The sequence below is a fragment of the Saccostrea cucullata genome, unplaced genomic scaffold, assembly GCF_032062105.1.
Source record: "Saccostrea cucullata isolate Sc308-1 unplaced genomic scaffold, CSIRO_AGI_Scuc_v1 ctg8769, whole genome shotgun sequence".
Taxonomy (NCBI): domain Eukaryota; kingdom Metazoa; phylum Mollusca; class Bivalvia; order Ostreida; family Ostreidae; genus Saccostrea; species Saccostrea cuccullata.
The window spans coordinates 255-13,781 of NW_026929373.1; the positions used below are offsets into that span (position 1 = coordinate 255).

General features: G+C 32.5%; 1 protein-coding gene across 1 annotated transcript; it reads right to left on the bottom strand.

The window, feature by feature from the left end:
* Nucleotides 1-2,368: 2,368 nt before the first annotated feature.
* On the bottom strand, nt 2,369-3,525 carry LOC134280632 (uncharacterized). Its single transcript, XM_062763072.1, has 2 exons — nt 2,737-3,525; nt 2,369-2,473 (listed from the first exon to the last, which is right to left on the bottom strand). The coding sequence occupies exons 1-2, from the start codon at nt 3,523-3,525 to the stop codon at nt 2,369-2,371; spliced, it is 894 nt and encodes a 297-aa protein (XP_062619056.1).
* Between the last annotated feature and the right edge of the window lie 10,002 nt (nt 3,526-13,527).

A 13,527-nucleotide genomic window follows, 5' to 3' on the forward strand; every position in this document is an offset into this window, starting at 1 on the left:
TATAGGACTAACGGGACTGTCAACGATCAAACTAAATCAGAAGGGAAAACAAAGTTCAATGTGTTCACAAAACAAATACACATAGTCCTCATCAAGAGCCCCCTTCTCCCTCAAAACTTTATATGAAGAAGGTTGATTTGAATTTTATGAAATAATATTTATTACCCTGTATTTCATTGATTTATGAGAACGAAAACACCTCAAATGCCAGGCTATTCCAATTATATCGTTTAATATTTGATATATTTTATACAGTTATCGACGTAGGACAACATAAAAAAACTTTGAGGGCTCATAACGCCCCCCCCCCACAATACATGTACATATTTAGTTCTTAATCCAAATTAAACATACATCTCTTGCCCTGAAAGATTCAAACCATTTGCTACCATCAATCTTTATTTTAATTACAAAACACTGATTTTTATCAAAGATTTATTGATCCATTCACAACAATGTCTCAAAGATAAAATAAAAAAAGCAAAACAAATCAAAGCACTACACCAGTTGGTGATTATGGCATTGAACTGGCTTAATAAATCAAATAACTAAGAGTTCAGAGATACCCTTACTTAGATAAAAGTATAACATTAACGAATACTCTGAATATTCTGTATATTTTAGGGATGTCAACGAATATTCGAATATTCATTCGATGAGTTGATATTCGAATATAAATTTGTGATTCGAATATTCCTTTTTAAGTATACAAGTATTTTTAAAAAGAGAGAAAAATATGGCAAGTTTTATTAGAAATTGAATCAAGTTTTACAAAATTAAAAAAACCCACTCCTCTTAGATTACCTTAAAGGTGTAAAGAGTGTACATGTATCTATTAGAGTAATTTATTTATTGGTCACATAATTCGTTGTATAATACCTTCCAGTACTTACAGTCAGCTTGTATTGTTGTAAGGAACCACTTTTACAGTATGCACAGACTTTTTGTTTATGTAAATATCATTAAAATCATTATCAGGATATTATAATTAGCAAAGAGTAATTGCTTTTAATATTTCACAATTAGATAACCGTTCTGCTAGGTATAAATTATAGTAGGAGTTATCAGTGAAGACTTTAGTAAGACGAAAAATATAAAACTGGAACACATTTAAGAATCTTTTGAATTTTAAAAAAATCAATCATTACAATTTCAATGTATACTACTTAATAATTTTAAAAATATATAGTATAATTGTAGTGCATTTTCCAAACTCTACAGGAGTTTTTATTCTAAAATAATGGCATAAAACCTGTGCTTGACAGGAAAGTGAGGATATATATTAAATAATGCCAAAATGTATTTATTTTGTCGAATATTCGAATACCCCCATCGAATATTCGAATATCAATTATTGCCAATTTTGACATCCCTAGTATATTATCTTAACAGCCAAAATAATTTGGGCTTCATGTTTCTATGTACCTCAGTTTAATTTTTTTTAAACTCCCTTTTCATTGTGTCGAATCACCACCCCTTGGGGACGTAGAATGTTTATTGAAGGTGCCTTTCAACATAACTTATTCTAGCTTCTGTAGCTTTCTGTATTTGATGGAGTGGCTTCTGTTTCAGTGACTCTTGATAAGAATATAAAGCTCCATGTAAGTCCCCGACAAGGTGCTGACAAATCCCTAGTATCTGCCAGGCTAGGTCTCTTACTTTTGTATGTATATATCTCCCATCATCATATAAGAGTAGAGTCTTTAAATCTGCCAGTGACTGTTGATATAGAGACTGATTCCCCAGTCTGTAGTAAGATAACACAGACAACATTTCTAGAGTAAGAAATGGAGATATAAATAGAACGTGTTCTCCATTCTTCTTGGCTTCTTTTTGTTCTAATAATATTTCTCGAATATATAAAACATCCACATTAAGTTGTAAGTCCATTGCCCATGACTTTTTCATTCGTCCAGAAGGAGACAAACTACATACAGCTTTATATACCTGTCCGCTCAGAGAATGATAAAAGATGAAAGGCTGTGAAAGCCTTTTTCTGATCAGATGAATTAACCTAACAGTTCCATGATATCTACCGATGCTATAGTAATACAAAGCTAAATACAGTAAATTAGACACACAACCTATCCTTCCAGCCAGTTTCAGTATGTTACAAAATGTCCTTTCTAATGTAAACCTCTCTTTATGAGTGCTACAGGAAGAACTCTGTGTCGCGATGAACACCATGTGAATAAGCGTTTGAGCTGTACAACTTTGTAAAGTTAGTGTTTGGTATGGCGAAAATGAAAAATGCAATAATCTCTCTATCCATTTCAATTGTGTAACAATTTCTAAATAAGTTGTAAATGGAATCGAAACAGAAAATATTTCATCTTTGGTATGCAAATCTATTTCTAAAACAGATTTATTAACATGACCCTCGACAAAATGAACCGCAAACGACGGAGTCCTTAGAGCTGGATCGAGGATTGATCTGAGAGTCGGACTCAGAAGAAGACAAGACACGCCCATTCTATAATATTGATTAAGTTGTTTTAATAAACAACTACGAGTAGATCCAATTAGTTTGCTTGAAAACATGTTATTTTGTGGAATGAAAAAATTGGGAAACTCGCCACGGTAAACACAATGAATGAGATATTTGAAACAAATCCAGTAACAGTTCAGTAAATTGTTTGGGCACCACTGAATATTTTCCAACTGCATTATCCAGAACGTAGTAGTTTTTATGTGATATGAACAAAGTAATGGTTCGCGGATATTGTCATTGATTACCTCCTTCAGAAATATTTTCAGAAGTCCGTAACACAAAAATTGGGTATGGTTCATGGTGCACACTAATTTTTGTTCGGCTCGAGAAAACGATAATCTCCACTCTAATTCGTAGGAAGGAGAAAAAATATTATTCCCAATAGCAACGAAATGAAAACCGTTGTTCAGAATTTTAGCGAACACATAAGCAGGAGGCCAGGTGTATTTATAAGATCGTTCAATCCAATTACTTGTTATTATTGTCCAATGTTTACTGATAAAACATAAAGCATAATCGAGTTCAATATCGCCGACATAACCAGTTGAACAGGGACCATGACCGTCCACATTTTTAATTGCTTTTATTTCTTTAGTCTTTTGCAACCACTTTTCTTTCCATAACAAATTTGAAAGATAATGTGTACCCTTCAAGGAAACAAGTGCTGAACTGATAAAGTCGTCCCTTGGCTGCGTAAGAAGTCGTAATCGGACAAATCCAGGCGGTGTATCTGTGTCCTCCATTAGGATAATGGTATGTTTTGATGCATCGTAAATGGTGAACTGAGAAATATTGCTTATAATTTTATGGCTAAGAAACCAATACATCACATCCCGATCAGAGGAGTGAAACCTAAAACCCTCCCTATAACTACCAGTATATATACGTCTACGTCCAGAACACACATGTACAGGTTTCTCTATCATCTCCTCCATGTCCCTCACGTCCCTTCTGATGGCCACTTCTTTCGGTGTCCCTATCTTACGACACAGACCCACGTACAGGACCTCAGATAGACGAGGAATGTGATCCATTCTAAAGATAGAAAAGAATTGATATACAAGGGCATGAAACACTCGCTGAGAAACAAACAAGTTATTAAATGTATATACACCCTGCCCAAATTACGTAAATCATATATACTGCTATTATATGATTGAATGCTTCGAGTAGATTTATATATATCTTTAATTTCTTTAAAATTTTGTTTGTTAAGTTGCTTTAAAAGTATGCAAAGTTGTAAAACATTTTACAATTCAAAAATGTAACTATAATTTGCAAAGAATAGTAAATTTAATTTAACAGTTTTCAATTGCCAAATAATAAAACTTACCTGATGTGTTTAATAACGACTGAAAATCCCCATAAGTTAAAAATTAGAACAAACGGAAATACCCATAAGATCTACTTTCTTTTTGATCATCCTATCCATATGAATTAGTTCTCCAATGAAAAATCGAAGAGTTTGTTTATAATTTTATTTTATATGGAAGATATTCGAAACTTTGTATTGCAAGGAATTATCATTTACGCAAAGATTTATAAGATATCATCTATGAGTGGTTCATTTAATTGATATGAAAAAATTATCCAGTCATTCTAAATAACTGTATCAATCTAAATAACAAATATATACTCTCTCTCTCTCTATATATATATATACTCTAACTGCTTTGTCTTAATTGTAAAAAAAAAAAAAAACAAGTTTTACAATAGCCACAATTTTTATATTATTTTATTCATTATTACGGAAACAAAACATCTAAATAATATTCTCGAATAATTCATAAAGATTAACTTTTATGCAGGGTACTCTAAATATATTACCATTTAAAAGTATATTTTCAGTATATGTTAGGTCCATTTCACTAAATTCTAGGGATGTGAAAGTATTAAGATTACAAAGTCGAAAATATTCGGAAAATTTTATAAAAAATTTATTTCAAACTTAACCATTACTGGTACATGTCGTATTTGTAAAAATAAATTTATCTAATATATTTATACATAAGGAAAAAGTAATATCAGTGGCGTATATTCATTCTGCTAATGTATACGCTAGTGTGAAGTCACATATTTTAATCTGATGTACAAAGTGTGTGTACAAAGGAGCTTCCTCTGGATAGGTATAGGGATGGGGGCGGAAAGGGAGCATTTCTGTAAACTCAGATATCTACAAGTTTAATTTTATCACTGAAAAATAATATTTAAGACGATTAACAGTTTATATCGTGAAGTAAAGACCACTTAACAAAACCGAGAACTCTTTAATAACCTTTTGCTCGATATCTGCATAGGAGATATGGAAAATTCCTTACCGAATAATCAATTCCGAATCGATGTTAATGTTGAATTTCCATATGAACTACATAATTGGTATTTTTATACAATCCATGAGCCAGATATTTCCGCACCATGTGTTTGCAAAGCAAACGACAATCCGACAACATCGTTCGTTATAACATCAAAATATTTTTCTTTGATATAAAAATTGTATCGAATGTATATGATATTGTTATATATCTGCAAAGTTGCCCCCTATTCCCTCCCCCTTTTGGTTCCTAAGACCATGTCATTGACTAACTTCCAGCGTATGAAGTTTGAATTCTGCCTTGAACATGTTGAATAAACTTCGATTTTATAGTGGTATATATATATGCATATTGTTAACTGCATACAGTAGACTTCATGACGCGGTCCTGGTGCATTGCATGTTGCATACAGTAGACACAATATTTTTAATCCTGGTGCATTGCATGTTGTTACCAATAAAAATCATAAAAAAAATCTTGTTGTAAATATAACTACAAACAGTGAATATGAAGACGCAGACTTGGTATAAAGTATGTTGCATTTAGTAGATATTTTTAAAATGCTTTTATCCTGGTGCATTGAATTTTGCAATGACATGCATTCATAAGACATCATGACGTGTCCTAGTGCATTGTATTTTGCTACCAGAGTTTGATGGGTTTGGACACGATTCAGGCGGGTAGGGGTTAGGGTTACACCTAAGTATAGAGAGGTTTGGCTATGGAATAGCATTACTACCAATACTTGACATAATAATGAAGTGGTATTGTTTCCTACAATTAAACCCGGATATAGTTGAAAGCATGTGTAAACTTTGTAAAATTAATGTAAATTAAATTCTTTTAATTTTAGAATTAAAAAGTACTTTTTGATAAGTCCGAATGGATAAAACGTGAAGAACTTTTATTTCCCTGATTTGATTGACCCTGTAAAAAAATCCATGAAATAAATGGATAATAAATTACAACTACAGTATTGTACTGGAGGATTGGACGATAATTTCTTTTTACATTACGTGTACAAATTAATGTTATTGATTTAAATTTATTATAGAAAGAAGTGAAGAATTAGTCGAATCACAATGCGTGTCTTCAGTTTGTGTACGCTTTGATCAAGAATACGGACATCATCACGATATTGATGTTAAATATCGTTTCTTTTTATGTAATTAATCACTATAATATATTCATTTCTTCTATAACCTTGCATATGAGATTAAGATTGTAACACTTATTCAAATTTTGTATTTTTGTTTATTCTATAAATTTAAAAAATGGTCAGGTTGAAAGCAAAATCAAGGTCAAAGGGTCAAAATTGCTGGTACCCAAGGGAAGGTATACACTTTCTGAAAATGTAATAAATGTTCAGGGAACCATGGTTTCGGTTGTAAAAAACGTTATTTTCGACTCCTCTTTCACCACCAGGGTTAAAATAAAATATCAGAAAAGTTTTTCACATCTACAGGACACCTGTAATCATCCATACAAAGACGATTTGGATACAGCATAAAATGTACGAGGAGTCTGGGGATTCAGATTTATTGAAAAAAAAAACATCTTTTTGCTCCTATTTGATTCCAGGGTGAAAATAAAAATTCCAAAACCTTATTACACATTTACAAGATACTACCATTCATCTTCTTAAAATGTACGAGGAGTTCATGAAACCAGGTTTTTGTAAAAGAGGAAAAACACATTTATCGATCCCCCTTTGACTGCCATGGTAAAATTTAAAAGTCCAAAACATTCTCCTGGATACAGTCTTAACATATTCCAAATTGAGAAGCTTAAACAATATACCCGGACTTTCTTTAGAATATGCGGATATAAAACCTTTTTAATCAATCATCCTTTATTAATTCGAGGACATTTCAGACTTTAACTTAAAATTTTAGTAAGTTTCTCACTGAGTTTAGTCATGAAAACTTACCAACACATGTGCCGATACCGCTGACTACATATTTTATTGAACAAAGATTTCGCCCGTTCTCTTGTTCCCATTGTCTCAAGCCACGGTCCAGAGTCCTCATGTACATTTTGGCCGTGGTTTGCGACGATGTCTTGTTCCTTACCTTAATCAAAAGAGGTTATGTAGTAGTTACTCCATACAATACTGTTGGTTATGTGCAGATACCCGATGGGCGTGGCCATAATGACAGGAGGGAGCGTAGCTCCCGAGTTGTCATTATGACCACGCCCATTGGGTATCTGCACATTATCAACAGTATATATGGGGTAAATGACTTGTACCATAGTTTTCAAAAACCATTCATGTGTAAGTCAGCTTAGGAATTAGTAGGACTGGTTCGAGTGATTGAAAAATTATGTGTTTGCTTTCAATGATACATTTGGATTTTATATGATTTTACGCTCCCTCATGTCCTAATGACCACGTCCATCGGGTGAGTGAATTGTATACTATACTTTTAAAAAGAATTATTGTATGTTGTTTAACGTTCTTCTCGAGAATTTTTCACCCATGTTGCCACCTCTTGCCGGTGGAGAGCTACAAATTGTGTCCTATTCTCGGTATTCAGGGTTATTGAGTAGTGGGGGATCTTCTTCGTGCCAACATCTCATTCGACACGGGACCTCGGTTTATACCGAAGGATTATATCCGAAGGACTTGTCGTCACGACACACAGTGAGTTTCGACTCCTTTCTTCGCGAATCTAGGGCAAGCGCTCTAACCTCTGGCACGCGGGGGACATAAAAATTTAATATATATATATCTATGTACGTTTAAAAAATTTGCCTGATTTATGTATATAATTGAAGAATTAACGTATTTGGTTTCAATGAGGTAATTATTATGGTCAATCTAATTAAAATCAGACCGTCGATCCGCTCCTTTTCTTTTTGATTGGTCGCTACACGAGGATCTGATCCTCGTGTAGCGACCATAAAAATAAGGAGCGGATCAAGGATCTGATTTTATTATATGATTTCTTCTCTCGTAAATTCCAAACATCAAAATCAAATAATTTATTATGAAGTATCAAAAATTGCTGCCAAATATACTAGAAAACTCAGGAGCGCCTCCGTGCCTAGGAAAGGCTCTCAAAGCAAGACTAGTCAAAAGAAACTCGACACATTTATCCGAGATTTGAAAAAAAAATAAAAAGAGAAATGAAAACGACTCTGTTGCAAAATAATGTGAATTAACAATCTACACGATCACATGAATAAAAACTCTTTATCATTCCTCTCCTTAAATGTCTAAATATCTATAAAAAGAGAGTAACACTTTTTGAGTGGTTGAAAGATTCCGATTTCGATATATAATCTTACAAGAAACCCATTTTGTTAAAGAACATGAATTTATATACAATTCTAGATGGTTTGGAAACAAACTTCATTGTTTTTCCGACTCTGTTTACAGTAGGGGCGTTTCGCTATTTTTTAAGCAAAACCTTTCTGTTGAAATATTAAATTATCATCAGTCTCTTGATGGAAGGAGATTATTAGTTAGCTTGAAATATAATGAAAAAATTATTACGTTTGTGAATGTGTATGCACCTAACACTGAACACTCTAGAATTGCTTTTTTAAAAAGATTATTATCTTGGGTTAGTCAACATGCTATGAATGTAGAAGGGCTTATTGTCTGTGGTGACTTTAATTGTCAATAAGACTGTAATCAAAATGATAAAAGTGTTAAGAACTTGAGAAATTTTTTGAAATACTTTGATCTAAATGACTGCTGGCTTTCCAGTGGAAAAACAAATATAAATGGTTTAACTTGGTGTGATGGAGAGGACATTCCTAAAAGTAGAATAAATTATGTTTTTATGCATGATAATATGTTTTTCCCACTTTGTAATATTACTGTACGTAGAGCACCGAGTGTTGAAAGGACACGAATGAGCGATCATTTAGGCTTAGGTTTTGATCTCAATACTTCTGAAATTTTACGTGGTAGTGGTTATTGGAAGCTAAATAACTCATTATTAGATGAAGAAATTTTTTGTGAAAAACTAAGAAAACATATAAATGAAGAAAAAGAAGAATTAAAGCAATTAAACGATCCTAAAATTAGATGGGAACGAATGAAAATATCAATAAAAGACTTCTGCATATCTTTTTCAAAAAATAAAGCTAATAATCAAAAAAAGCGAATCAAATTTTTAGAAACTCAATTAAAACTAATAGATTTAAAACATTATACTAAAATAAATATGAGATACAATTGACAGCTTGAAGAAGGAAGAGATAATTATTACGCTCAGAAATGAAATGGAGTTTATGTACGATCTAGAGGTTTGTGGATAGAAAAGGGGGAGAAAAGTAATTCATATTTTTTAAGTCTTGAAAAAAAGCAGCAAATAAATAATTCAATAACTAAAATAAAGGATGAAAATGAGACTGTTGTTAGTGACAATGATAATATTATGAAAAGCTTGTTTACTTTTTATAGTTCATTATACAGTAGTAAAAATATTTCTGATAATGAAGTCGAAAACTATTTTAAGAAATGTTAACTGCGAAAAGGTCACAAAGGCCGAGAAAGAATTATGCGACATGAATGTGAAGAAGCTGTTCTTAAAATGAAAAATAAAAAATCCCCTAGACAGATGGCAGAATTCTATAGAAGATTTTGGCATGATATAAAGGACGTATTTTTTCCTTCTTTACTTAAAAGTATTGATGATGGTATTTTGCCCTTTTCACAAAGAAACGCTGTGATATCCCTGATATATAAAAAAGGAGAGAAAGAAAATCTTAAGAATTATAGACCAATTATTCTTACAAACGTTGTTTACAAAGTTTACGTTCATGTTTTAGCTAATCGTCTGCAAAAAATTGCAAGTAGAATAATTAGTTGTGAACAGAGTGCTTATATTAAAGGTAGATACATTGGAGAACGCAAGAATAATACTAGACATATTTGAATATTGTATTTTACTCTTTCTCGAAAAAGCTTTTGATTCTGTTGAATATAACTTCATGTACAAAACTCTAGAAAAATTTAATTTTGGAGAAAACTTTATCAAGATGATAAAGAAATTATACTTCAAACCAACTTTCAAAGTTAAAAATAATGGCTGGATGTCAAAATCATGTGAAATGCAAAGAGGGATTAGACAAGGCTGTCCTGTATCAGCGCTTTTATTTATTTTTGTGCTAGAAATACTAGCAGTTCAGCTTAAAAATAATGAAGAAGTAATCGGTTTATCGCCAGGTGATAATGGAAATTTAAAAATCGTTCAACATGCAGATGATTGCACTAATCTATTGAAAAATACTAATTCAATGAAAAAAGCTTTAGAAACAATACGTGAATCTAGCAACGTCGCAGGCCCGAAATTGAATTTGGACAAAACAGAATGTTTATTAACAGGAAAATTTATTGAAAGGTATTCAAATGAAAATCATATTTTTGGTGTAAAAATTGCTTAAAGCCATGTAAAATCATTAGGTGTATATCTCAGTCACTAATACACTAGCATTATCTTAATTGGTATATAATGCTTTTATGTTAAAACTTTACTGGCAAACCAAGGCAACATAGCAGCTTCCAAAATACGTAACAGAAGGCATGTTAAGTGTAAAAATCTTGTCATTTATTTAAATGACGAAAAATGAAATCCATTTATAAAAGCAATAACCAAAGAATTTGGCTGGGAGACATAACAGAATCATGGAAAGCTTGACAAGCAATTCAATAAATGATTACAAAACAGTGGTCTCCCAGCCATAATATTGTTACAACACACAGATGTGATAATGCGGTAAAATACAATATCAAACTTTATTGGAAACAAAAGTGGTGCATAAAAAGTGCCTCAGGACACACAAATAAAAATTATGTGATTAATTAAACAAATGTGGTGGATGGAGTGGAGGTGGTGGTTGCTTTTTTGTTCACAAAAATTACGCGGCAGCACTCCGAGTAAAGAAGAAGTATATAAATTGGAAGCCTTGTGCGGCAATCTGATTGGCTGAAAACAGCTAAAGCCTTGACAAAATCCATGGACGCGGTAAAACTGGGTCACTGGAAGAACCGGGTTTACAAATTAAAAGTTTTGTAAAGTTACAAAAAGATAAACACATTGACATCCACAAAAATACATACATGAAATTTTAAACATAAATCGCTTTATTTGAAAATAAACCTTATGTTATGTTAAAACTTTACTGGCAAACCAAGGCAACATAGCAGCTCTGTTTGTTTCCAAAATACATAACAGAAGACATGTTAATTGTAAAAATCTTGTCATTTATTTAAATGACGAAAAATGAAATCCATTTATAAAAGCAATAACCAAAGAATTTGGCTGGGAGACATAACAGAATCATGGAAAGCTTGACCAGAAATGCAATTCAATAAATGATTACAAAACAGTGGTCTCCCAGCCACAATATTGTTACAACATACAGATGTGATAATGCGGTAAAATACAACATCAAACTTTATTGGAAACAATAGAGCTGCATAAAAAGCGCCATCAACCCAACGGGTTGAAGCACCACTCAAGATGTTGCCTTGGTAAAACCTCATGTATGATATAAAATGTTAAATTAAAAAAAAACGGTTGATATTTAAAGCTAATGAACATCATGCACATACAAACAGATTATTTACTCAAAACGCTCGTGGGCAAAATTCGATCTGTACAAAAAAAATGAAGGATTTCAATGCACCTAACATATAGGAGTCTTCTTGCTTGTAAACACTATTGGTATTACTCATATATCATGGCCTTACATAAAAAGGCCAATACAAAATTCTGAACAGGAAGTAACAAGTGATGGAAATCAGCAACTAAATTACAAATGATGGTGAAACTTGCCCTAAAGTATATAAAATTAATTAAGTAGACAATTCTGAAAGATAACAGGGAACAAATTGTGAATCATTTAAAACTAACATTGATACATTTACATAATTGAGAGGCCAAGGAATGAACCAGCTGAAAATCAATGGAATCTATACAATTAGATAGAAACAGGCTGATAACTTCTATGCCTACTAAAGATTTAAGATGAAAAATATGTACAAAGGTAAACCTGAATGCAAAATCTGAATGCATTGCAAATAAATAAAAGTATTGGGACATAGGCACCCAATTCTGACCCAATTTAGAAAAATACAGTGTAACCTTCCCACATTATTGGACGGACTACACCTCAAATAATACAACACTCCTCAAATAATACAACACCTCTGCTGTAAACCAGGCTAGCTTAGTGGGATCAGCTGGCATTTCTTTAAACACAAATTATGTAACCAACAGGCATACATTAATATGTATGTGATCAATGAAGTGATGTAATTTTTGTTAACTATATATGTTATATGCTATGCAATATATCCCTATCAAAGACATTAAAAACCGCCCAGGAAAAAACCATAGACGAGTAACTATGGAAAACCTGTGTCCGTTGCTATGTAAATAATGTCTCAAGGGAGAATGCCGGACGTGCATTCAGTGCAATGCTTGGTATGAATAACACATAGATGTACATGTACAATAAAATAAAACCAAAAATTACAATATGTTGTTTATATTATATATTACAATATTATTGTTTATATTATATATGTAAACATATTCATTCAAATATAGATATAAACAAAACACAAGCGTGTTCTGCGGAGCACTGGCTTAGAATGCTCCAACACCTCACAAATTACTGCTTTCTCATTGGCCTTCCTTTGGCCATGCCTACCATAAACAGGTATTTCCAATAAAATATTTTCTATCATACAATGTTTTCCCGCTATTCTACCACATGCAGGAAAGTTCTAATACGGAAATGGTAACAGGCAGACAAATTCTGACCGTGTTAGAGTATATACAATAAAGAAATGGTAACGGGCAGACAAATTCTGACCCTGGTAGAAATATCCAATATTGACATGGTAACAGGCAGACAAATTCTGACCCTGTTTAAAATATACGAAACAGAAATGATAACGGGCAGACAAAATTTTGAACCTGCTAAAGTGAAGTCATTTAAACTCTGGCTAGGCAATAAATGTAAAATTTGGGATGGTGAGTCAGCAGCAGCTTTGAGAGTCTGTAAACCGGCATTTTGTAGTTTTGCTGGCACCATAAAGAATTACACAATTTCGGGTAGAGGTTGTTGCCAACAAGGGAGCAGACTGATGCAATATTCAAAATTCTTTGTCACCTCCAAATAAAGTGTTCAGGACTGACGGAATATTTAAGTTGTCTGCAGGACTAGCTGCTGGGGAGTTGCTTGCATTTGTGTGGCTAAATCGCGGTTTGAATTATGGATGTCGGCACATATCTGGACTTGCCTGTGCTGGTGACTTTCTCCGTTTAGGCAGCATTGTCTGAAAAGAGAGGAACACAGCCAAAGCATAGACAAATGAATAGAAAACAAAAATTAACAAAGGAAAATAGCCTTATTGTTGTACCCATTAGAGAAAAGATATTCTTTGTATTTTATATATATATATAATAAAAAGTTTTAAATATTCATACGACAATTGATAACTGAATATTGTGGTAGTTGAAATCAATAATAAAGCTCAATAAAATTAGTGTACAACTGTAGATACTGAAATAAATACTATGTAGTTGTAAAGAAGGGATCTCTACCTGTAAACATAATAGTGAGCACATACTCATACAAATAGATTTACCACATAATATAAAAAGTTACAAAAACATGCAAGTACTACAATGTGAGCACAGACTCGCAGTGTGAAGTGGTAAGCAACCATTTTCTTTATAAGCAAAAAGTAAGCAC